Source organism: Vigna umbellata, chromosome 4, assembly GCF_029865625.1.
Source record: "Vigna umbellata cultivar VRB3 chromosome 4, Vumbellata_1.0, whole genome shotgun sequence".
Taxonomy (NCBI): domain Eukaryota; kingdom Viridiplantae; phylum Streptophyta; class Magnoliopsida; order Fabales; family Fabaceae; genus Vigna; species Vigna umbellata.
Genome location: NC_142168.1, coordinates 16,283,495 through 16,310,536, shown reverse-complemented (window position 1 = coordinate 16,310,536; position 27,042 = coordinate 16,283,495). Strand labels below are relative to the sequence as shown.

General features: G+C 34.9%; 1 protein-coding gene, 1 non-coding gene and 1 pseudogene across 18 annotated transcripts; 2 read left to right on the top strand and 1 right to left on the bottom strand.

The window, feature by feature from the left end:
- Positions 1–212: 212 nt before the first annotated feature.
- LOC124820333 (small nucleolar RNA R71) lies at positions 213–319 on the bottom strand. The gene has a single exon (XR_007027355.1). It is a non-coding gene; the product is annotated as a small nucleolar RNA R71 (small nucleolar RNA).
- A 5,600-nt stretch (positions 320–5,919) lies between these two features.
- LOC148199346 (uncharacterized) lies at positions 5,920–12,978 on the top strand. 17 transcript variants are annotated; one of them, XR_015786033.1, is made up of 10 exons: positions 5,920–6,492; positions 6,602–6,684; positions 6,776–6,870; positions 7,629–7,706; positions 8,325–8,604; positions 8,711–8,860; positions 9,603–9,719; positions 9,858–10,047; positions 10,217–10,333; positions 10,861–11,139. XR_015786033.1 is itself a non-coding variant. In XM_088113459.1 (9 exons), the coding sequence occupies exons 4-7, from the start codon at positions 7,524–7,526 to the stop codon at positions 9,949–9,951; spliced, it is 297 nt and encodes a 98-aa protein (XP_087969585.1). In that variant the 5' UTR covers positions 5,922–6,492; positions 6,602–6,684; positions 6,776–6,870; positions 7,414–7,523; the 3' UTR covers positions 9,952–10,047; positions 10,217–10,333; positions 10,861–11,139. The 17 variants fall into 17 exon arrangements, 8 of the variants coding, with proteins under 8 accessions (XP_087969585.1, XP_087969584.1, XP_087969586.1 ...); XR_015786030.1 differs by having other exon boundaries at positions 5,926–6,492; positions 6,776–7,531; XM_088113459.1 differs by lacking the exons at positions 8,325–8,604; positions 8,711–8,860 and adding an exon at positions 7,414–7,531 and having other exon boundaries at positions 5,922–6,492.
- A 1,305-nt stretch (positions 12,979–14,283) lies between these two features.
- LOC148199345 (receptor-like protein 2 pseudogene) lies at positions 14,284–15,816 on the top strand (annotated as a pseudogene).
- The last annotated feature ends 11,226 nt before the right edge of the window (positions 15,817–27,042 follow it).

Sequence of the window (27,042 nt, the reverse complement as noted above, 5' to 3'; positions counted from 1 at the left end):
TATACTGCATTCTAATATGCAAAACTTTTGTTGGGAGGTGCGACCCTCTCATCAGAGAATTTTCTAGCAATATGTGATACCTTGAAAATTAATGGAGTTTCAGATGATACAATTTGTTTAAGGCTGTTTCCCTTCTCACTACAGGATAAGGCTAAAAGCTGGCTTCAATCACAACCTCAAGGGAGTATTTTTACATGGGAGGATATGGCTACAAAATGAGAAACGAGATTACTACTTTTGTGCAGCAAGACACTAAATCCTTATATGAGGCATGGGAAAGATATAAGGAGCTAATTAGGAAGTGTCCACATCATGCTCTACCAGTTTGGTTACAGGTGCATATATTTTATAATGGTCTTTCACCCTCTTTTAAAGCAATTTGGGATGCAGCAAGTGGAGGATCATTCAATCTCAAAACACCAGAAGAAGCTTTGGAGACTCTTGAGCTAATGGCAAACAACATAGTGAATATGCAGTTTCATCGTCAAAATAGAAAAGTTGGAGTGTTGGAGGTTAATACTTTGGATGCTATCCTATCCCAAAACAAGTTGTTAACACAACAGCTCACTGATTTGACTCAAAAGTTGGGAAATATGCAAGTAAATAATGTTAATACAATATCTCCAGTGTGTGACTTTTGTGGAGGAATGCATCAAAATGGTGAATGTCAGTCCACTCAATAAGAGACACATATGAATGTAGTGGGACAACAACAGAATCAGTTTTCTACCAACCTTAACTCAAATTGGAGGCACCAACCAAATAGACCTTGGAGCAATCCAATCCAATCTAATCAACCAAGCCTCCATATCAATATCAAACACAACCTAACAATCAAGGAAACAAGATGTCTACGTTGGAAAATGCATTAGAGAAGCTAACTATGCAAACTTCTACCTTTGTGAAGCAAACTTCTAATTTCATGAATGAAACAAGGACTAACTTCAAGAACCAGGAGGCTTCAATCAGAAATTTGGAGAATCAAATTGGTCAACTTTCAAGACAGCTCTCAGAGAGATCTCCTGGAACATTTCCTAGTGACACTATACCAAATCCAAGGGAACAATGTAAGGCAATTCAATTGAGAAGTGGAAGAGTGTTAGAGAATGAAAAAAGGAGTGAGATGGAGAGAGAGAAAAATAAAAGAGTTGATGAAACAGTAGAAGAGAGTGAGAAACATGAAGTTGAGAGAAAATGTGAGGAGACGAATGAGGGAGAAAAAAAATCAAGAGAGTGGGAGTAAAATGCGTGAGTATGTCCCTACAATTCCATTCCCTCAAAGGTTGAAGAAGCAAGAACAAGCGAAGCAATTTACAAGATTTCTTGATGTCTTTAAGAAGTTCCACATTAATATTCCATTTGCTAAAGCATTGGAGCAAATGCCAAGTTATGCTAAATTCATGAAAGACTTGTTGTCAAAGAAAAGGAAGCTTCAAGAAGAGGAAACAATTATGCTCACAGAGGAGTGCAGTGCAATAATTCAACAAAAATTACCTCCTAAGTTGAAGGATTCAGGAAGCTTTGTCATTCCATGTGAGATTGGAAATATAACGGTGGGTAAGGCATTGTGTGACCTTGGAGCAAGTATCAATTCGATGCCTTTATCCATTTTTAAAAGGCTAGGTATTGGAGAAGTGAAGCCTACTATGATAACTCTACAATTGGCATACCGTTCAATGACTTATCCTTATGGAATTGTGGAAGATGTCTTAGTGAAGGTGGATAAATTTATCTTTCCAGCTGATTTTGTGGTTCTTGACATGGAGGAAGAAGCTAAAGTCCCAATTATATTGGGAAGACCATTTTTAGCCACAGGAAGAGCACTGATAGATGTAGAACAAGGTGAATTGATGTTAAGAGTAGTAGATGAAAAAGTAACATTTTCTATAAATGAAGTAGTGAACCATAAATTAGACAAAGCAGATTATTTCAAGGCTGAAATAATTGAGTCTCTTGTGTAGGAGGAGATACACTGTCATGTGAGGAAGAATCCATTAGAGAGAGCTCTACTGTCAGAAATGGAAGCAAAGGAGTTGAATAAAAAAATGACTGATGAAGAGGTGGTGAAGTGTGGTCATCAATTAGAAGTTCGCAAGCCAATATTCAATTCCAAGAGAGGAATAAAAGATCTACACAAGAGTGAGGGCAGAGGAGAAGAGACATCCAAGATAGAATTGAAACAACTTTCCTCTCACCTTAAATACATGTTCTTGGATGAGCAAAAGCTAAATCCCATAATTGTGAGCAGTGAACTTACTACCACTGAGGAAGATAAACTTTTAAGGGTTTTGAGAGACCATAAATCTGCAATAGGTTGGAAAATTGAAGATTTGCAAGGTATTAGTCCTAATATGTGTATGCATAAAATTTATTTGGAAGAGGATTTTAAACCTGTACATCAACCACAACGAAGACTCAACCCTATTATGAAGGAAGTGGTAAGGAAAGAGGTAATTAAATTGTTGGATGCGGGCACTATGTATCCAATCCCTGATAGTGAGTGGGTGAGTCCTGTTCAAGTTGTACCCAAGAAAGGAGGGATGACAATAATGAAAAATGAAAATAATGAACTCATTCCTACAAGAAAAGTCACAGGGTGGCGGGTATGTATTGACTATAAAAGATTGAATCAAGCCACAAGAAAGGACCATTTTCCACTTCCTTTTATAGATCAAATGCTAGAAAAATTGGCAGGACATGCATATTATTTTTTTTAGATGGTTATTCTGGTTACAATCAAATAGCAGTAGCTCCTGAAGATCAAGAGAAGACAACATTTACATGTTCTTATGGAGTCTTTGCCTACAGGAGGATCTCATTCGGTCTCTGCAATGCACCTGCAACTTTTCAAAGGTGTATGTTTTCCATTGTTTCTAATTTGATTGAAAATTACATTGAGATATTCATGGATGATTTTTCTGTTTTTGGCTCTTCATTTGACTCTTGCTTATCTAATCTGACCTTAGTATTACAAAGATGCCAAGAAACTAATTTAGTGTTAAATTGGGAAAATTTTCATTTTATGGTGAGAGAAGGTGTTTGTCTTGGTCATCACATTTCTTCTAAAGGTATTGAGATAGATAGAGCAAAGGTAGAAGTAATTGAACAATTACCTCCTCTAGTGAATGTAAAAGGGGTAAGAAGTTTTTTAGGTCATGTAGGTTTTTTTGGCAGTTTATTAAAGATTTTTCCAAGATAGTAAAGCCGATGACTAATCTTCTTGAAAAAGAAGCTCCTTTTGTGTTGGATGAGGCATGTATGCAAGCATTCTTAACCATAAAGAAACAACTTATTTCTGCTCCTATAATTACAGCCCCTAATTGGTCACTACAAGAAATAATGGAATTAGATACGGAACATTATATACGGATCTAGAGTTGTATGTAAAGCGGGCATTATATACGGAAATTATGTACGGATGTTAAAGAAAGGCGTTATATACGGATATTATATACGGAATTTTATATACGGATTATCCGTATATAATATCCGTATATAATGTTGGCGCGGGGTGGGGGGAAAATTACCCAAGGATAGGATCTGTATATAACCTGTATTATCCGTATGTAGTTGGAACCAAATTTTATCTGCAGATATTATATACGGATTTGGGAAATAATTTTAGAAAAATGTATTTCTAATTACGCGGAAGCTGGAACCCTATGTTGACTCTCAGCTCGAGCTTTCCTCTCTTTCGAACCTGGTGCTTTGTTTTCTCTTGAACCCTGGTGCATTCTTATCTCTCTCGAACCCTGTCGCATCCCTTCTTTCGAGCCCTTTCGGTCTGGTTGTTGTTGTCTCCATCCCTCTTCGGTGTGGCTTTGGTTCTTCGTCGTCTCTTTGTTTCGAACTGTGACCTTCATCAATCCTTCATCAAACACTGTCGTTGGGCCTCATTGTTCGGTGCAGTGCCGTAGTTGGGCGCTGAAAGAGTAGCTTCATCTGGTAAGTAAATTGTAATGCTTAGTAATTGTTTAATGGTGAAAATCGTGAACCCTAATCTCATTTTTGTGTGTTTTATTTGTCACATCTATGGTTCGGGTCGCAAGCCGTGGTTGGAGTGTTTGGAAGCATCGATTGAGGCTACTGTGTGGCGGGTTAAGTAGATTCGTACTGGTTTTATGGAGTGAGACATATAGCATCTGGAGTTGCGAATGTGAGTGAGTTCGTTTGCCTTTAAAGTTTGTTAGATGCAGAAAAATGATTTGTATTGTGTTATTTTGCTTCGTTTGGTAAACAATATGTTGTTTTGTATTTGAATTGTATAGACTGGTACGATTCTTTCTTCTTTAGTGTCACAGTGACTAAGTCTCTTTCCTTGTCAAGTGGCTGGGCCTGTAAATATTTAATGCAGTGCTAGAATGTTCTGTATCAAATTTTAGTATTGCAATAAGTTGGTAGTAAAGGAAGAAGTTGGTTTCATGCATAAGTTCTTTGTATCAAGTACTGGTTAGGTTATATATATATATCACATAGTTGGAAGAAAAAGGAAAGAAGGGTAGAGTGATTGTGGAAGGGCCTTGGGTTAAACGAAGAGCTACGTGAGTTGATATGAGTGAGAGATAGTGGTGTAAGCTAGGTAAGAACAACGAGAATGAGCGAATGAGAATAGTGTATAGGATGAAGGGTTTTTGGGTTGAGTGAGGTGTGAACATTGAAGGGAATGAGAGTCGATTGGTAGAATAATTATGGAGAAAGGAGGTGGTGGGTGTAGGTGTTGTGGAAAAGGAGTATGAGTGGAAGAGAGGGAGAGGTTGGTAGGTTGCAGGTGAAGGACTTAATAGTGAGAGTGCCTCGGGTTGGGTAGCATGAATGAAATAATGTGTGAAGGGCTTAGTTTCTCATCGTGGTTATGTTGGGAAAGAAAGATAATAAGAAAGGGTTCGGCATGTGCAGGGAACATGCAAGGAATATTGTAACTAGGAAATATAGTTGGTTTTAGGGTGGAGATGATTCCAGGGGTCATAGTGAGTTTAAGGGTAAATTATTTGGGAAGAATAATGGTGGTATAGGGGTATAAGGGATTATAGAAGGGTTGAGCAGGGAATGGGTATACACATTCATTAGATTGTACTAACTAACCCTAAACATATATATAACTAAGCGTAATTAGGTGTATAACCAGCCATAACAAACCTCTCAAACGCCATTGTGAAGGGTTTCAACTCTTGAAACGATGCATGTATTGTTCATGTGTTTTTTCAAATCATAGTTGTAAACAAAAGCATTACAATTACTAGAACTTGCCACTGTTTTCAATGGAAGCAGCTGGAAGAGATAGTCTTAGCTCCAAATCTGGTTCTGTGGTGTTGAAGGATGTTCCACCAAGGTCTACCACTGTTAAATGTTTAGAAGTAATTTAGAAGTGCCACTCTATTTTAGATAAAATTTAGAAAAACTTGGCATCACCACAACTTTGTGACGTTAGTCTTGATGATATTGATGATCAACACTTCCTGTGCTAATTAGTTGTTTTTAGACCATTATTAGTGTAGTGTCTTAAATTGATAGATTTCACTCACTTAGTTTAGTAGTAGTTTAAATTGTTTGGCTTTTCATTCTAAAATTGATTTGAATTTCACCAAAAGAAGTACTTCTTAGTTGTGTTAGATGAACATTAAAAATTGTTTTAGACAACTTAGTGGATTTTTAGATTACCCTTAGATAGATTTTGTTGTAGTTAGTGTGCATGTTAGTTGAACTGACTTTGTGGATGCCCACACTGGCCACCTGCTAGCAGGGTTTAGCTCTGCAACTCCTTCACTACAAGAAAAAGGCCATTTACATACCAATTATTACATACGGATCTAAATCTGTATATAATAAAACTATTACATACGGATATTATGTACGGATGTTAAAAAATAATAAAAAATTAAAAATTTAACCCTAAGTGAAAACCTAATAGCCTGAGAATTAATTGAAAAGTTCTCGAGCCATTCCCAGCTTTCCCTCTCATCTCTTTTGCTCTGAGCTTTCTCTCTCATCTCTTTCGCTCTGAGCTTTCCCTCTCTTCTCTTTCCCTTTCGATCACAAACCATTGTCACGTGTTTTTCGTTAATGAGGTTTCGAGAAAGGGAATGGGATCGCGGTGCCGTTGAGGGCCCTCGTGCTCCGGTCTAACCGAGGGTTTGGATCGACGGCCGTTGCATAGTGCTACTACAAGGATGACGAGAAGAGGAGTGTGCGACACACGGCATGCTTGACACACAGGGTTGCAAGCCGAAGCGTGGAGTGTAATGGGTGATGATAGGGAAGCCTGGAGCTGGGAGGAACCTCTTAGCGTAGAGGCTCTCGAAGGTTCTAGAAGTTCCTCACATTTCCATGGCTATGCTCTTCAGCCAGAACCTCAACCCTTGCTCCTACCTCTATCACCAACGAGCAAATGCCTTAGATCATGGAAAACTTATCCCAGAGGAAAATACTCTTTTATGACCATCACGCTTCGTTCTTTTTGCACTCACGGTCACGCTAACAAAGTTCCTTCATCTAGTAAGTAATCCCTTTCTTCTTTGATTCATAAATCCCTAAAATTGCAAAACTCGAAAACCCTAATTTGTTTCTTCTTTCTTCCTATTGCACGTAACGATATGTGGTGTAGTTCGGAAGACGTTGTTCCATTGTTACCAGATATCGATTGAGGCGAGGGTGTTGCATTTTGAAAACATTCGAAGTGGTAGTAAGGTATGTTTCGGTGATATTTGTTTTCTCACGAGGTTTTTGTTATGTTGTTTTGTTCATCATTCTCTCTGACCTGGTTTGGACATGTTCTTAGGTCTTAATGGATTAATTAGTGGGCATTCAGGAGCCTAACTTTGTGCAATTGACCAAGTCGATGGATTCATCCTTATTTGCAAACACGATATGCAGGTAAGGAGTTTTATGTGGAGTTAACATGTTCAGTGGCTAGCCTTATTTGTGGTATTTATTGGCACTTCAGGTTTTTACTGTTATATTGGTAACTATTTCCTAATGAGTTGACCATTGTTGTTACAAGTAAAAGTATACCATGCTTGGAAGTGAAACCCACCTGTTGTTAGCATTCCATGAGAAAGAAAGTAGAGATTTGTGTTTTTCATGAATGAGAAATTAATGAAGAAACAAAAGAAAACTTTATCCTAGAAGCTAATTTGGCAAAGTAACCTTTCATTACTAGTATTCATACTCTTTTTTGTACCCTGCTGTATTTTACTAATAAGACAAGAAATTTACCATAGTGATTCATAAGTTAATTTGTATCTATGAGATTTTGAATCCTAATTTTGGAGATTTTAATGATTTGATGATCTCAATTCCTGCTAATGGACATGACAATTGGTTTGCTTATGTGATTTCATAATCGACCAAGGTGCAGGGTATGCTTAGATATGCATAAACAAGTTCAATTTTCTTCAATGTGACATATGATTACAGGCTATATACAGGGAGAATATCAAATAAAAGTAACTAAAAGTGCCCTGGCCTTGTTGCTAACCAGCAGGTACAATGAATTGGGAAAAATACATGTCCATGGCCAAATCTGCATGTATTGGTTAGGGATCACTTGTAACACAAATCTTCATGAACTAGTTGAAAATTAAAGTACCAAAGCTTATCAACTTTAAGCTGACTGTTAACTTTTCTTCCAGGATATTACTTCTAGCTCTTTTGATTGCAAAATTGGCTTTCGTATGGAAATCTCATCTATTAGAGAATTACCTGATATGGTAAGAATTATGAATAACTCATGTAAATAATGATATTTGAATATGAGAATAACTTTTCTTTTGTTGTTTATCTGTCTTTATGGGCCATTGTTAGCCCAATTATTTTGACACATGTTCTTTTGTTTCTTTTGGAGGTTGATAAAAAGATGATTGTAAAAAAGAGGAAAAATTATGCTATTTTTACGAACTAGAAAAATAATGAATTAAACCTACAATATTAAAATAAAAATAATGAAGTTGTATTTTATTAATTTTTTTCTTGTTCATCCTTTTTGCTAATCACTAGTGGAAAAATGACATTTTATAACGGACCTATTATAACAGATAAAAATTATCCATCATAATAGGACATATTATAACGTAGTTTTGTAAATCAGTTATAATATAAAACGCGGTGGCAAACTTGTAAATAAATTTAAGACATATTATAACGTAATTTTGAAAATCAGTTATAAAATTGAAACGTTGGTAAACTTGTAAATAAGTTTAAAACATATTATAACGTAATTTTAAAAATCTGTTATAATATCTCCTTCGAATTTTTGACATTTCCCTAATTTGATTTCAACTTTCCCTCTCGTCTCATTCCTCTCTTCCGCGTCTCTGAACCTCCAAAAGACTCGTTCCCTCTCATCTTTAATTTATCGGCACTCCTCCCTCCAAACACTCTGAGAACACTGCTCCGCGCCCATGCTTTTCCCGGCTCCGAGAACACTCCTCCTTCCTCGCGATTGTGGTTGTGGTTTAGGCTATAGAGAGAAGGAGAGCTAGGTTAAGGGAAGGCGAAGGCCAGCGAACTGAAATCACTGTTCCTACGGCTGACCAAGTAGTTATAGAACCTTCGGAGACTGCTTCTGCCTCCGCTGCCTCTTCGTCGAAATCTCCGAAGTCTGACCAAGTAGGTTTTATGATTCATACTTCGAAATCGCTAAAATTTCTTCTACTATTTGTTTTTTTCTAATTTGTTATGTTTTTCTTCTATTAATTTCACTAATTTGTCCTAGAATGGTGGAGATTGTGTTTGGATTGATGTGGAAATCAGCGGTGTTAGCACGAGAGAGAGGAGGAGGATGGGATTTGGAAGGGTGAGACCTCGCCGACCTCGGTTTCGACGGAGTGTCCGATGATGGTAACAGACGAGACGAAGTTCGAAGGTTGTTCTCTCGCGAGGTTACCTTCTTTTGATCCCGAGTTGATTTGGGAAGTTATGGCCGTTTGATAGAATGTTTTGTAGGTGATGTGTATAATATGAAAACGAAAATGTCAATGTTGTGTGGTTTTGTTTTGGTTTTTGTGTGGTGAGAGAGCGGTTTCTTAGCATATTGAGTGGAATTGCAATGGTTGTCGTTTGGGCCTTGGTTTTTTGCTCAAATGCTCGCTTGAGGAGTTTTCCTTTTGCAGTTGTTGTGATACAGATCTCCCTGCATTATAAATTTTCCTATCACTGCAATGCTACTCTGTTCTCTTCTCTTCTCTCCTTCATCCTCGATGATTCATCAATCTCCTTGCCAGGCATCAGTTCTTAAAGATAGCCTGCCAATTGGAAAAGAAGCACATGCTTGTAGCATTTGCTTGTATATATGTTTTTATTTTTTGACAGAATACCGGAATGAACAGGTAACAGTTTGTAAGGTGTAATTACTTGAGGCCTAAGGGAATCTTCATTAAAAGTATGTGCTAAAAAAAATGTTGATGTGAAATATGAACATGGCAACTGTAACTTCTGATTCAGAGATCAGTAACTGGAGTTATTAGGGCATAAATTTTTCCCCAACCATAATTTTTTTCTTCGTAGGTTGTTTGATAGTAGAGAGGGAAGAATGAGTTTTCTTTTCAATTTTAAAGTTCATTTATTTTTACCTATTGTTATTGTTTTGTTTGTGTTTTTTCTCTCAGGTTGTTAAGCGTTTTCAAGAATTATTTGCTCAGACCAAGTATAAGGAAGCTGCAGAGCTTGCTGCACAATCACCCCAAGGAGTACTTCGAACTCCTGATACTGTTGCTAAATTTCAGGTCTTTTATGCATGAAAATGTTGTTACATTAATATGTCTTGGTTTTGTTACCAAATTTAGGGTATTCATAATCACATTAATATATGAATATGTTTTTTATCCTGTGTTCTTGAGTTGCGTTTGTTAATTTGCTTTCAGAGTGCAAGCTGGGCAAACACCACCACTGTTGCAATACTTTGGAACTCTGTTAACCATGGGAAAGCTTAATGCTTTTGAGTCACTGGAACTGTGACGAGTTGTTGTAAATCAGAACAAAAAGAATCTTTTGGAAAATTGGCTGGCAGAGGATAAACTTGAATGCAGTGAGGAGCTTGGTGACCTTGTGAAGGTCTTGACAGAAATTTAATGTGTTATTTGTTTTTCATTTGGACATATTTATTAATTTTATTTTATTGATGGTCTGGGGAAGGAAAATCCAAATTGTCCATTCCTTTTAAAGAAACCCATGATCTGTTCCTTTGCTTTTCCTAATTTTTACGAGGCTTGCATATATGCAGACGGTGGATAATGACCTTGCTTTGAAAATTTATATCAAAGCTAGAGCAACACCAAAAGTTGTTGCAGCTTTTGCAGAGAGGAGAGAATTTGACAAAATCTTGATATATTCAAAGCAGGTAATTAATTCTAATCTAAGTTGTTTATTTTTTGGGCATCCATATTTTTTCTGGTTTATGTATATAGAATAATTCAAAAGTTCTTTGATTGCAGTGGTCAATGAGTTCTGGCTAAAGGGTATCCTTGGATTGAGTAATTAATGAAATCAATAAATTAATTTGTACCAGTTTAGATAAGAAAATGCCTCAAATTATATGGATTTTAATATCATTGCTCGATGAATTATAAGGAAATGCCTCAAATGTTTGTTTTAAACTTATCCACTTCTTACTTTATTTTTATGGATTTGTCATCATTTGTGTAATTTACTAGTCTTTTTTCTTTTCTTGAAATGACATGAGGTTGATATTTTATTCCAGACAAATTATTTCGTATTCTCATTTCTTTTTGTATTTTTTTTTCATTTTGTAAAAGATAAAGAGTCTTTGATTGGAAATAAATAATTTAAAAAAATTTGATTGTTTTTATATCTAATTGTACTTACTTTTTTTATTTTACTTTTTTAATTCTATTATTTTATTTGTAGATCTTTAATCATTCATCTCCTGAAAGTTGCAGACATTGAAGACATCAGAAGAAATTGAGCTTCTTTTATTTTAAGTGTTTGTAGAAATTTTAAGTGTTTGTAGAAATTTTAAGTGTTTGTAGAAATTTTAAGTGTTAGTAGAAATTTGGTTACAATTCAATAGTGTATGTACATTAATTTAACAGTTGGATTTAATATATAGTTTCATGTATAAATGATCTATTAAATATTAGACTATTTAATATTTGAAATGAATTCTATTTTGTTAATTTTCTTAAATTTGTTTATATATTGATTGGATGAGATTATAATACAGGAATATTATTATAATTTTATTGGATGTCAAATGTAATAATTATTTTTTTTTAAAAAAAAACATATATTATAACGTACTAAATAATGTATGTTATGATAGTCGATCACATATTATAACGTACAACAATATATACGTAACATATTATTACGTACAAAAACTTCTACGTTATAAAACCTTCCATCCTATTATAACATATAGATGAAAATTTGTCATACTAAACTGTGCATATTATGTCGTATTTCAACAACTACGTTATAATATGTTGAACATATTATAACGTAAATTTCTGCTACGTTATAAAATGCGTAGACTTATTATATCGCCCAGAACTATGTCCCCAGTAACTACGTTATAAAAGATCATTTTTGTACGTTATAAAAGGTCATTTTTCCACTAGTGAATGCTACTAAAAGTTTAATGAATAGACAAAGAAAATTAAGATAATGGGAGTGAATATAAGGTACCACCGTCTCCATTCCAACTTCAATAGGATTCTGGGCCAAAATTTGAAAAAAATCATGTATTATTATTTATAAAAGTAATAAAAGTATTTCATGATGGAATAGTTGCATTTCTCTTTCTTTTTAGATAAAATGTTTGATTATACATTTTAATTCTTTTCTCCTTTAACAATGTGTTATTAATATGTTAAAAGTTATAGATTTCATTTGCAATTAAATGACTTTATTACTTTTTTTCCAATATTGGTTTGACTGTAATTATTGTTTTTTAATTAAAGACTACTCGTTGTTAACTTTTCAATTGGAATAAAGTTTCATTCAAAGTTGCCACTTTCACAGATACTTGTTTTCTCAGCAGGAACGAACCCAAGGGTGTTTGTGGTGTATTGCCATGTTCTTGCAACCATTGTAATTGCTCTAATAACTTATTTGTCACAGTATTCATCATGACCTCTCACTCCCATTTCTACTACCCTTCAATCTCAGCTCATGTCTTCACTTTCTTTTTCCTTTCATAGCAGAAATTCTTGCTCCTATTACTTTGATATTTTAATTTGATATTTTTGTAGGAATTTATTTAATTTAATATTTTTATGGGAATTAAAGTTGGCAACGCTATTGTCAAGCAGCTGGTGAGTACTTTTTTGTGAGTTTCCACTCAATATATATTTGTAGATAGCTATGCTTACAAATGTTACTACTGTGAACTGTAGGATGATCTCAGTTGCCAATGTTGTTCCATTATGGTGTGTTTCAATATTTCTTTTGTTGTTTCATCTGTACCTAATTTCATTATTAGAGATGTGCTAGTCCAACTATATGTGCTTCGATATATCTGGAGATTCTCTTGGTATCAGGGGTAGGTATCCAATTGAACATGGTTTTTGGTTTGTGAAATTTTATCGATTTGCATTTTCACTCTTTGGACCTAAATGAGTTTGATCTTGTTCTGTAGGTGAAACCTGATGACATATGTTCCCAAGTTGGTTTATGTTCCGCCAAAAGGATTCAATCTAAGAGGTCAGAAATGTCTATGGATCTTTTATATAGATGTCTCTACTTTCTGCTTCCCTTGCAAGTCTACTATAGTTATGTCATTTCTTATCCCCTCCCTTTGTTTTCAGATTCCATCAAGCTTGAAGAAGGTCTTCCACCCAATAATTTTTTGTGCAACATTTGCAGAGCTAGCAACAATTGTTTCAGAGTTTCTTTCTGAGTAGAGCTTGATTATATTTTAGGTGTAAATTATAGTTTAGTTAATATTCAATTCTATATTGTACCAGGGCTGGTTTGTTTTGAATTCTATTTATAAAGTCTTTCAATAAAATTTTTATGTTTTAATTATTTGTTTTAAGCATAATTATATATTATAAATTCTTTACATTTGTTAAAAGTTGAAACTAATAGCAATAACCTTATATAATATTATATTTGTAAGTTTTTTTTGTTTATTTTAAAGCTTTCTGTTTTTTATAAATATTTTTTTTTCTATTTTATGTTACATACGGATTTATCCGTATGTAAAAGAAAATTATTTTTTTGATATATTATATACGGATATTATATACGGATATATCCGTATATAAGTTACATACGGATATATCCGTATATAAATTACATACGGATTTATCCGTATATAAGTTACATACGGATATATCCGTATATAATTTATATACGGATAAATCCGTATATAATTTAGCTACGATAGTTTTATATACGGATTTTTGTCCGTATGTAAGCCGTATGTAATCAAGTGTTATATACGGATTTTGGGTGTTATATACGGATTTTGATGGTATGTAATTTGATTTTTTCTTGTAGTGCTTTCTCTGCCTCATCAAAAAACATCCTTGTCCTCTTTATCTGTCCCTTCATGAATTTACTAGGTTTATCTATAACTTTACCCAGGAAAATGTCATCATCTAAAAGCCTAGCTTTTGCCAATTCATCTTGTCCCTCCTCCTAGTTTACTTCCCCTTTGTTGAGAATGGCATAGTACCTTATCTGCTACTCTTCTTTCTCTTAATTACGAATAATCTTCTGCAGATCAAGCTTTGTTTGTCAAATCTGCTTCTACTTCTTTTACTGCATTATTTGTTTAGGTGGATGATATTGTTTTAATTAGCAATGATATGGCAGAAATTAATCATCTTAAGCACATCTTAGATACCAAATTTAAAATCAAAGACCTAGGATCTTTAAGATACTTTCTCGGTCTTGGAATTACAAGGTCCAAATCTGGAATTCACATGAATAAGAGAAAATATATTCTTGAACTTCTCGATGACAGTGGTTTGATTGGTTCTAAACCTACTAACACTCCTTCTGATCCTTCTATTAAACTTATGGCAAATCATGGACAACTTTTATGTAATGCTGCTGGTTACTGGCAGTTAGTTGGCAAACTTTTGCACCTCACCATCATCAAGCAAGATATTGATTATGTGTACAACAACTCAGCCAATTTCTATGCAAACCTCTTGATACTTATTGCAATGCTGCTCAAAGAATCTTTCATTACCTCAATGGATCCCCTGCTCATGGCTTGTTCTTCTTTGCTTCATCAGACCTTAGAATCTCGGCCTTTGCCAATTGAGATGAGCTTGCTGTTTGGATACCAGAAGGTCTATCATGGATCCCCTGCTCATGACCAACCATCACTTCAAACACTCCATTCTCTCAGTTTTTCTCATGCCATCACCATCTTCATCTTCCTCTGCATATTCCCTTTACAATTCTTACATGGTTTCCAACTTCATGGTCTCTATCATAGTCCCCTTATTCCTCTTCTCCTTGTTTGTTGTTCATGTTTCCTCTTGTAGTCAGATTGATAAACTCTCCCTCTTGGCTTTCTCTGGGAACATATCCACCTCTCCACCTTTTCCTTATCTCAATTGGTCTGATTCTCTTGACTGCTGTGCTTGGGAAGGCATTACTTGTGATGGGGATCTTAGAGTCACACATCTTTTGCTACCTTCTAGAGGCCTCACTGGCTTCATCTCCCCCTCTCTCACAAACCTCTCTTGTCTCTCTCACCTTAATCTCTCCCATAAGAGATTATCTGGTGGTCTCCAGCACCAGCTTTTTTCATTGCTCAATCACTTGGTGGTTCTTGATTTGAGCTACAATCATCTGTCTGGTGAATTGCCACCTTTTGGGATTGATAACAGTGGCAAAAATAGCAGTGGTGCTGCTATCCAGGAGTTGGATTTGTCCAGCAATTTTTTCAACGGGACACTTCCAAATTCTTTGCTCGAGAACTTGGCAGCTGCTGCAGCTGGAGGAAGTTTGGTGTCTTTGAATGTTAGTAATAACAGCTTCATAGGTCATATTCCCACTTCCCTGTTTTGCATTAATGACCGTAACTCCTCCTCTCTAAGATTCTTGGATTATTCCTCCAATGATTTTGATGGTGCCATTCAGCCTGGACTTGGAGCATGTTCCAAGCTGGAGAGATTTAGAGCAGGCTTCAATTTTCTGTCATGGCCTATTCCAAGTGATCTTTTTGATGCTGTTTCTCTCACAGAAATCTCATTGCCCCTCAATAGACTCACTGGAACAATTGAAGATGGTATAGTTGGCCTTACCAACCTCACAGTTTTGGAGCTCTACTCCAATCATTTCACAGGTTTCATCCCCCGTGAAATTGGTAAACTCTCCAAGTTGGAACGACTACTCCTTCATGTCAACAATTTGACAGGTACTATGCCCCCGTCTCTGATGAACTGTGTTAATCTTGTGGTGTTGAATTTAAGGGTCAATCTCTTGGAGGGAAATATCCCTACATTCAATTTCTCAGGATTCCTCAGCCTTACTACACTTGATCTTGGCAACAATTATTTTATCGGTGGTTTACCACCAACCCTTTATGCATGCAAATCACTTTCAGCTGTGAGGTTTGCATCTAATCAGCTTGAGGGAGAGATTTCTCCCAGTATCCTTGAACTAGAGTCTTTGTCTTTCCTATCAATTTCTACTAACAAGTTGAGGAATGTTACTGGGCCTCTGACAATACTCAGGGGGCTCAAAAACCTCAGTACCCTTATGCTCTCCAAGAATTTTTTCAACGAAATGATACCTCAAGATGTGAACATAATAGAGCCAGGTGGATTTCAAAAACTGCAGGTTTTAGGATTTGGTGGTTGTAATTTCACTGGTTGTATAAATATAAATAAATAAAATGAAGGGTCAAAAAGAGAATGAGGCTATGTGTTAACTTATTGTTGTGGTTGCGTCAAATATAATTTTAGATAATAACAAAATTCAATACTTGGGAATCAAAACTGTATTTTTTTTTTATTTACCCCACTGTGTCCCGTGACCATGTCTTTTAAGTAAATATAAAAATACCATTTATTTACTATTTCATTTCACTAATTGAAAAATATAGTAAATATATATATATATATATATATATATATATATATATATATATATATATATATAAAATTGTAATAAAGTGTGACAGACTCCATTTATCCTGACTGGAAACTTTTTATGTAATTATGGTATAGTTAATAATATAGGTGATATGTATGTCTTATGATTTAAATAAATTTTGACTCTGAAATTAATAGTGACTTTAATATTTGATATTTATTAATTTTGTATCTGGCCGTTACAATGTATCTGCACAGAGTTGAAAAAATAAACATATCAAGACAAAAATAATTAAGTAAATAATTAGTATACATATTATTGAAAGATTTCTTCTTAAAAGTATGCCATATTTGTAACAACACATATGGAGATGATAACAAGTCTGAAGGGTTACTTACAATATTAATTTGAGCAACCCACATCTATTAATTTGACGTGCCAATTTAGGGACTTGAGCAACCCACATCTATCAAACCAATTTAGTACAATATAGTCCAACCAGAACAGCAACCTCCAGAACAGCAACAACCACCACACCAGCAACCACAAGATGGAAATGATGATTACATGCATTATTATTTAGAACCACAACTACAATCTGTTTATGAACTTACCAAATGTTGCAGTTATATTTACATTATACAATATTTATGTATTCATATACAATGTTTTCTTTGTAGATTAAGTGTATCTAAAAACCTTATTAAATTTATATGTCAATGTGCAATGTATAATGTCCAGGTTTGCTTGTAACAATGCTGAATGTTCACTATAATGTCCAGGTCTGCTTGTATATTGTGCATGGGGAACTGCTATATGCAGAGAATTTATTTAGCTCTTGTTAAACCATTATATACGGATATATCCGTATATAATTTCCGTATATAAGTTATATACGGAAATATCCGTATATAAGTTATATACGGAAATTATATACGGATTTATCCGTATATAAGTTATATACGGAAATATCCGTATATAATTTCCGTATATAAGTTATATACGGATATTTCCGTATATAATTTATATACGGATATTTCCGTATATAACTTATATACGGATAAATCCGTATATAATTTCCGTATATAATTTATATACGGATAAATCCGTATGTAAACTTAGCTACGATGGTATTATATACGGATTTTTGTCCGTATGTAATCCGTATATAAACACAGAATATATACGGATTTTGGGTCTTATATACGGATTTTTGCTGTATGTAATACACTTTTTTCTTGTAGTGGGTCTTTACCATTTGAATTGATGTGTGATGCTAGTGATTATGTTGTGGGTGCTGTATTAGGACAAAGAAAAGAAAAAGTGTTTCACGTTATATATTATGCTAGTCGTGTTTTGAATGAAGCTCAAAAGAATTATGCCACGACTGCAAAAGAATTGCTTGTAGTAGTGTTTGCTTTCGATAAATTTAGATCTTACCTTGTTGGGTCTAATGTTATTGTTTACATTGATCATGCTGCTTTGAGATATATGTTTGCTAAGCATGATGCCAAGCGACAATTAATTCAGTGGATTCTCTTATTACAAGAGTTTATCTTAGAAATCTGAGATAAGCAAGGTAAGCAAAATTGTGTTGCAGATCACCTGTTAAGATTGAATTTTAATGACATGAACCAAGATATGAGGCCTATTTCAGAGGAATTTCCAGATGAGAAATTATTAGCTATTACACCTTGCCATGGTTTGCAGATTTTGCCAATTTTAAAGCAGGTGGTATAATTCCTCATGGTCTTACTTTTCAGCAAAGGAAACAATTTCTGCATGATGTTAAATCTTATTTTGTGATGATCCTTTGTTGTTTAAAAGACGTGGTGATGGTATCATTAGGAGATGTGTCCCTGAAAATGAATTTGTGAATATCCTTTGGCATTGTCACGGGTCAGATTGTGGGGGGTATTTTAGTGTTGAAAAAACAGCTTCTAAAGTCTTACAAAGTGGATTTTATTGGCCTAACCTCTTTAAAGATGCTTATAGCTTTATTAAACATTGTGATAGATGTCAAAGGGTAGGAAATATTTCAAAAAGAAATGAGATGCCCTTAAACAATATACTTGAAGTAGAAATTTGTTATGTTTGGGTTATAGATTTTATGGGACCTTTTCCTCTTTCTTTCTCAAACCAATACATATTAGTTGCTGTGGATTATGTGTCTAAATGGGTAGAAGTTATTGCTTTACCATGAAATGATGCTAAGGTAGTGGTTCTTTCATCAAGAAACATATTTTTTCTAGATTTGGGGTACCTAGAGCAATCATTAGTGATGGAGGTTTACATTTTCATAATAAAACATTTGCATCACTTTTGGGAAAATATGGTGTTAGACACAAGATAGCTACCCCGTACCATCCCCAAACCAGTGGACAAGTGGAAATTTCTAATAGGGAGTTGAAGAGAATTTTGGAAAAAGTTGTGAACTCATTTAGAAAAGATTGGTCTAGAAAATTAGATGATGTACTTTGGGCTTATCGTACAACTTTTAAAACTCCTATTGGAATGTCACCATATCAATTGGGGGTATGGAAAATCATGTCATTTACCAGTTGAATTAGAGCATAAAGCATTTTGGGCTATTAAATTGCTGAATTTTAATTTAAAAAATGCAGGTGAGAAAAGGCTTTTGCAATTAGATGAATTAGAGGAATTTAGATTACAAGCTTATGAAAATGCTCGAATTTATAAGGAAAGAAAAAAAAATGGCATGATAAAAAACTGTTGCTTAGAGAGTTTGCCCTACGACAACATGTATTATTATATAATTCTAGGCTTAAATTTTTCCCAAGCAAATTAAAATCTAGGTGGTCGGTCAGGTCCTTTTGTTATTGAAATTTCGGACATTAATTCAGAAAGAAATTTTAGAGTAAATGGTCAAAGATTAAAATTGTATTTAGGAGGTGATATTGAAAAATATAGGACCAGTGTCTCACTTAGATCACCACCTAAAAATATCTAAACTATAAAAAAATAAATAAATAAATTTAAAAACAAAATTAATTTAAAATATAACAGAGGGGGAAATCTGATGTAGTTTCTAGATTACTCTACATTTTCAGATTCTGCGTTGTTCTTCACCATTGGTAGCCAATTCCTCCACAGTATATAGCAGCAACCCTAGGTCACAAATTTCGCACACCAACAAAATGAACCGTAGCCGCCGTCAGTCATCACGTAAGCCTGCACAGAGCACCACACTTTCCAACTAGCAACCGCCTCCGACACGACGTCAACCCATTCGCCGTAATGTTGGTGTATAATTCTTAATAAACTCAAGTAGATAATTATAATTTGCACATCAATTGGGAAGGGTTAAGAATTTATATGAAAGCGTACAAAAATTCAATTCTCTAACATTGTTTATCTTAATTGAATTTTTGTCATTTGTTTATGTTCACTATTTTACTTGATTTCTGGTTGCTCAAAATTATACGAATTAGTAATCTAATACTCAACTATTTCAATCTCAGAGGACAATATTTTATTATTACAATAACAATTGGTACACTTGCCAAATTGTTTATCAGTGGCCTATGTTTCTACAATTAATCAAATTGCAGGCTGTTTTACTAACCTCTCACGCATTCCAGATTCAACTTGCTAAGAGATAAACTTCGCATGACCATGTCACCACCAGTTTGAGAGGGAGAGTTAGACAAAATCAAATATTTTGCCAAATATCTTTATGACTCTTGATTTTAGCGATTCACAATATTAATTTTGTTATGGTGTGATATTACAATAATTAGTATAATTATTCATCAATTTCCTATTTAGGGAAGTATGTTTGTATTACCATAATTATAGGAACTTGATAGTATATTATTATTTGTATTTAAACAATATATAACTTTTTTATGACGAGTAAAAATGACATGTTATGATGGGTGGACTAGTTCATAATTTTGACGGTCTGATGTCGCATCCGCACCAAATTTAATGTGCATTAAAATGCAGTATAGTGCTAGGAAGTGACTCCTACGTCGTCTCTCAAGGACCAAATGTGGTTCGAGACTTAGGTCAAACACGCAGCGGGGGTTTTAAAAGTGTTTTTGCAAGGAGAATGAAACTAAATTAAAAATGGAAATTAAACACAACCGAACATAGTTGAAAACATTTTAATAAAGGAATAAAGCATGAAGACTGAACGGTCCTACAAATGACCGAACGATTCTACATTGAGACCGAACGGTCTCTAAAACAAGTGAGGAAATTGGAAATGCAGGAAGATAAAGAAGCCAAACAGAACAGAATAGACAACATAATGAACGGAAACAATAAACCAAACATAATAGACAACATAGTGAATGTAAAAAGTAAACTGAACAATGCAATACATAAATATCCAAATGCAATCGAAGTTATTATAATGCAATGTTGAGTTGACAAATTAAATGCACGTTAGAATAAAGCTTGGAAATTGTAAAACAAAATCACCACCGATTCAAGCATCAACACAATATAAAGAGAAGACCTCTTGGAACTTTCTTTCCCTCCCTGGACATAACCGAATGCCAATTCCAATTGACTAAAAATTTCACCCGTGTGCTGGAATAAAATCAATCACTATCTCCACTTAGCAGTGTTCCAGAATTACTCCACGTGTTCCCTCTCACAAGTCGTGGCATGTGCACCTCCCAATGAATCAACGCCTACCTATTTCCAATGCAAAAATGCTGAATCCAAATGAAAATTGAATGAGCTTCCAAAGGCTTACAAAAGGTAGACATTCATTACATCATAATAATCATATAGGAAGGAACAAAATAGAAAGGATTATGCCTCTAATATATTTTTGATGGACAATGTGTTAGCTTTCTAAAAAACAATCAAGAACAATAACTAGCAATTGTGAATGACCCCTACAAGTTAGAATAATATTAATTAAAAATAACTTTTAAATTAGTTACCAAGAAGTCAAAAATTGTGTACTTACTTATGCAAGTAAGGTGCTAAATAGGCCTCTTTACCAGATTTTTTAAACATCTTTGTTAAGTGTTTTTGCACCTATTCTGATTTATTTCCTACATTTTGAATGATTGCAGGGTCAAGAAATCCATAGATGGTAGCATTCTTTCTCTCAATGCAGAGAAGATGCAAATACCTTCAATATGAATAAATAATGTTAGAATGAATACATGAATACAATATGATAGTTTCATGGTTTGTGAAGGTTTACTTACAAATTCCAAACTTATAGAACTGTTGTAGAGAGGAGATCATTACCAATGACAACTTCACAAATATCCCTATGACATACAAATAAAGTGGTGGCAGCAGTCTTGCATGTGAGTTCAGGAGACATATCCATCTCAATAGTTTTATTCCCCATTGTCACTATTACTGCACCAAGTTCTTAGAGAGGAGACAATTGTGGTTGTGGAGGTGTAACAACGTTTGTCTTATTAGAAACGTCCTATATTTGACCAAAAAATAAGTTTAATAATATATGCATCCAAATACAACAAATACATAAGTAATTAAGGCAAGTATGAATAACAATACTTGCTAAAGTTGGCTTTGCCAATCTGGCTGGCCAAATGATAAAATTCCCGGGAGCTTGTCCCACTATTTGAACCTCCTCACTTGGCACATGAACGCAAGCAGAAGAATCTTTAATATCTACAACCATCATTTGGCGCTTCCCAAATATCATCTTTGATAGTCTTATGGTGGATGGTGCTTCCCAAATTATATATTTTACCTAAGACATAAAATATATGATAATTGTTCAGTAAAAGGGTATAGATGACTTACTTAGCACATATATACAGAGGCAACAAGTTGAGTCTTTAGAAGCAAAATAAAAAGTAATAAGGGCAGAGATACTCAAATACAAATATAGAGAGGCTGTAAGTATCATTTCCTCTAAAAGCTCAATGAGCCTTGGATCCATTTCCAGCACTGAAAATGTCCCATACTTTATTTAGGTACATTTGTTTACTATTCATTATTTGATGTAGGAATAATCATGTTTTTCTCATCAGAGTAGAATGTATCACTTGGCCATCTAGAGATAATTATGGGAAAGGGAAACAAGACACACAATAAAAGTGATACACAATTATTGGTTTCAATAGAGTATAATGTACAAAACCATTTGTTTTGAAACCATAGGGCCAGTGTTTGTGAGTGCATTTAATCCCTTGCATAGTCCTCTTGGAGAAACTCCACCTTGGAAGGTACTCATGTTTTTCTTATCTTTAAAATAAATTTTAATTTTTCTTTGGGAACATGACCTTGTTTTTCACCTATGTGATGAATTTGTTGTGTTATAGGAGCTGTAACTATAGTTACTCCACCTGCAAACAAAAGAGCCTTTACCCTACATATGTGTGTCCCATATAGAGTATCTATTATCCAAAAGGGATAGGGAAAATTTCCACTGAATAAGTAAGTGGCTTCACTGCTTCTATAAACGAAATAATTCAACCTATCAAAACCAACACAGTTATCTCAAACAAACAATTCAACCTATAAAAACCAACACAACTATCTCAAACAAACAATTCTCCCAAGTTAAGGATTACCTATTAATGGTATTAGCTTTTATTTTATTTTTTTTTGAAAAAAAAAATTGACACAAAAAAGAAGGGCATTACCGAAGGCTCTAGTTCGTCGAAAACAGCCAAAAAGTCGTCGATAATCCCTATTATTGACGGATTAACGACGACCATTTTGTCGTCAGTAAATCGTTTGTCGCTTATTGAAGGAAAAAAGTCTTTGGTAATTACCGAAGGACAAAAAACAATTAAGAAGCTAGAAAATGCTAAACCAGAATGCACCACTGGACTTTCATCATACAGTTTAGGTGTAGGATTTTCCAACAAATTAAATCAAGCAATTAATAGGCTTGCAATGAAAATGTGCACTTCTTTTTAATCAATTGTACCAAGCTTTTGCTACCAATTTGAGATGAAATTCAGTGCAATAATCACAACAAAACAGATTCAAAAAAAATTACAACTCATATAAGAAAAGTGTTGAAAAATTGGTGGTTTGAATGACAATTTTGCTCAAACGAGTTTGGACACTTAATTTCATGATTTGAGCACCTTTGTTTTACCAAGTAAGACTTGTGTAAGCTACCATCAGAGGCTAAATACTTGCAAATCAGAATTTCACTGTTTGAGTTGCTCTTAACACCAAAATTTAAGCAAATTCACCAACCAAAATTCAATATATGAAGCAAATTCACCAACCAAAATTTCTCACCTATTTAGTACACTTCTATAGGTTTTAAGTAATCCAATTTTGAGTTTTAGGTACTTGACCTAATTTGACATGTTTATTAACTTCATTTCACTACTTTAAAGTTGGTAGAATGTGTGGAATACACATTCTTAGGTTACTTTAGGTGAATTCTCAATTTCCCACCTATTTACACTAGTAAAAATTATGCTTTTTAACTCGTCCAATAGGCTTCAGTTTAAGGAAAATCGAAGTCTATGAGAGAGGGGTGGCAATTTTGTAGTTTTGATGAATTTATATGTCTCGATTCAGTAAGGACTGAAGCATATAAACTGTGTTTTGGCCTATTAACTCGGTTAAAGGTGGAACCGAGGCTGTGTTTTGGCGTATTGACTCGATTGAAGGTAGAACCGATGCCTATTACCCCGGTCAAATCAGTCACACCTGACCTACTCTCATCTCCGCTTTTTTATTTTACACGAAGCGGTTCTTTCCTCTGGCACTCTCATCTCCCCTTTTTCATTTTACTTTCCTCTGGCAGAAACAAAGAGGGCGCGATCTCTCTTCTCCTCTCCCACTTGACAGGCACAGCGCAAGGACGAGACACAATGGTGGTCGGCGTCGAAAATGGAGGGGAGGCACAATGGTGGAGATGAGTATCGCGACGGTGATGATGGGAGGCTCACCAATCTAAGGCATTTGGCGAGCAGAGAAGATGGTGCCTTAGAGATGATGGGAGGTTCACCGATCTAAGAGTTGAATGGAGTTCCTTGGTGAGGTGGCGGCGAGGTGGTGGCGAGGTTGTGGCGAGGTCGTGGCGAGGTTGCAACGAGGTTGCAGTGAGGTTGCGGCGAGGTTGCGGCGAGGTCATGGCGAGGTCGCGGCGAGGGCGTCCTGCAGCGGTGGCGTTGGCGAGCAACGAAGAGGTGGCGGCGAGGCGTCCTGCAGTGGTGGCGAGCAACCTCCCTTCTTCCCCAAATCTTTTCTTCTTCCCCAAATGCTCATTGCATCAAAACCCATACTTTTTTTCTCTGTTATTTTGGGAGCGATTTTGTTAAGGTTGGTGTAGTTGATTTTTCTGTGTTATTCTGATATTTGGTTCTGTATCTTCTGAGATTTGGTTCTGTGAAAGGGAAGAAAATTCAATAACCTTTAGCTTACTTGGACTGTGCAGCGAAGAGGGAGAAGTGGACTGTTTTGAAAAAAAAAAGTACACGCAATTGCCTCGGTTATCTAAGAACCGAGGCATCATCCTATCTATTTTTAACCCGGTTTAGGATCGAAGCATAAAGCCACCCTCTTTTACCTCGTCCGAATATGCTTCGGTTGGAGAACCGATGCCTGTAAACAAAATTAACCGATGTCATTTGCTCTTCCTACACTAGTGTTAGTACACCTTTTTGGGTTTCAAGTACCAAAACTTTGAGATTTAGCTACTTGATATAATTTGACATGTTTCTTACCTTCACTTACCAACTTTAAACTTGTTAGGATGTGTAGAATACGCATTCTTCATTTACTTTAGGTGAATTCCCAATTTCTCACCTATTTAGTACACTTTTTTATGTTTTAAGTAGTGCAATTTTGAGTTTTAGGTACTTGATCCAATTTAACATGTTTCTTAGCTTCATTTTACTAGTTTAAACTTGTTAGGATATGAAGATTACCCATTCTTGGGCTAATTTAGGTTAATTTCAAATTTATCACCTATTCTAGTGTAATTTTAGGTGCTCAATGGTTAAATTTTGATTTTCTTGGTATTTTGGAATTGTCACCTCGTTTTTAATTTTCTTGGTATTTTGGAATGGTCACCTCATTTTTATTTTTCTTTTTTGTTTTAAAACTTGTCTAGATAGTTAGTTTACTGTTTTGGTTAGTGTATTCTAGGGACTAGTTTTAGGTTCTAAGTTATCATATTTTGAGTTTTAGGTACTTTTTGTAGTGTGAGTTCTTAATTAGCTAGGTTTTATTCTAAACTTGTTAGGATACTTTTTAATTGCTGATTCTAGGATTACTTAGTGGTTGTCCTATTTTCACCAAGGTTGACCTTGCTTTCTAGGTTTATATAGTTAACATTTCTAACATTTATATTCAATCTTTTTCATATGTCGAGTGAACATCATGGTTTAATCACTTTAAAAGCACATATAGACCATAAAGTATAACTTCAATCATCCCATATCCATTACACATACCTTACACACTGATTCATTCACTTAAAGTACATAATAATACATTATCATCTTCAAATAATAATATATTATTCACCATTACAACAGAGTCAACATTCAAATGATTTCAGCATCATTAAGATCTCTATTTATGCCACAATTGTCACAAACACCATACATTTTATAAATCATTTTTAACATTTGAACATCATTAACACCTACCATTTCGTGGACATTTTATAAATCATGAATATTATTATCAGTGCTTCAAAAAAAATGTGTCAAAATACCAAACCAAACCTGACTACAAAAATGTGTCAACAAAGCACTACGCAGCAGCCAACCTAACTTCATGACAAAGCCCTCCTAACACCTAGCTCCACGAACCACCAGCCCTTCCGCAACACATAGAACGAAGAAGAAGAACCCTAGCCACCCAACCCGTAAACCAGCCACCAAGGAACCACCGTCACCGTCCCCAACAACAACCTCTTGAAATCGGCTTAGAGCGACCAACCTCACGCTGATTGAAGCCAATATGCATGAATCTTTGAAGGGAAGGGAAGACACCCACCCACCAATGAACCGCTGCCACCGTCCAGACCACCACACTTTTCAAACTGGCTAGGAAAAACCAACCTCGCGCCCACAGAAAGTTTAGGTCGAGAGAACAAGGAAGGGAGGAGGAGGAGTACTGAAATTGATTTTGGGGAATTTGGGGAAGGAATACTCCAATGTCGAATTTAATGCACTGTGAGCATTACCGAAGGCCAAAGGCTTAAAGACAGTAAACTAGGCCACCGGTAAATCTTTCGGTAATCATTCCATTACCGAAGGCTTAAAGACCGTCAGTAAATGCCCTTCGGTAATAAGTGTTTTTATTGTAGTAACAGTAATAATGGGTTTATCAGTAAAATATATGTCTTAAAGAAAGGGAAAAACTAGGTTCCTAACAATTACATTTATGTTAATTGAAAGGAACAAGAAGATATGCACAACTACCAAGATATATATGACTAAAAAGTTTATTTTAATAAGGGGAAACTATTTATAGCTTTCGATGCATTCTTTTGCATGGTAAATTACACATGGGGATCCCATCAAAAGTTGGTATTTTCTACAAATGACCAATTACATGCCACTCTTAATACTAATTAAAGGATAGTTTTGTTCATAATGTCGGTCATAGATTTTTATATCACTGTTGCCATAAATAACAAATACTTAAATAAAATATCATAACATATTTGTTTATGATCATATCCAAATCATGTCACAGGAATTTCAAGTTACATGTAAAATAACTGTTTCATATAACATTTCACAAATCATTATGGATTTTAATTTTCTCAAGAAACATAAGCAACACTTTTTCAATCGAAAGACTGGCTTGACAGGCACAAGCTTGTGCTATAACAAAATGACAGCTGCATTATGCTAACATACACACAGGAAGAAATTGAATGTAACTTTTTACAACTCTTTTAAAGCCAGGGTTGTATTCACAAAACCCAGGCATTAAAAAAATATAGTTCGTAACCACACTCATCACTTCCTAAATATACGTACAAAACATCAACTTCAAGAAATTTTATTTACTACAAAAATAATATATTTTAAGAAGGTTATTTTTCAGCGGTTTGGAAAACCC

What these genes read in the sequence shown, in the direction of transcription:
- LOC148199346 (XM_088113458.1), top strand. Translation starts at nt 7,404, where the DNA reads ATGATTACAGGCTATATACAGGGAGAATATCAAATAAAAGTAACTAAA. An exon ending in TTAGAGAATTACCTGATATG is followed by an intron (nt 7,707 to 9,602) that starts GTAAGAATTATG and finishes TTTTTCTCTCAG; the next exon opens with GTTGTTAAGCGTTTTCAAGA. An exon ending in ATACTGTTGCTAAATTTCAG is followed by an intron (nt 9,720 to 9,857) that starts GTCTTTTATGCA and finishes ATTTGCTTTCAG; the next exon opens with AGTGCAAGCTGGGCAAACAC.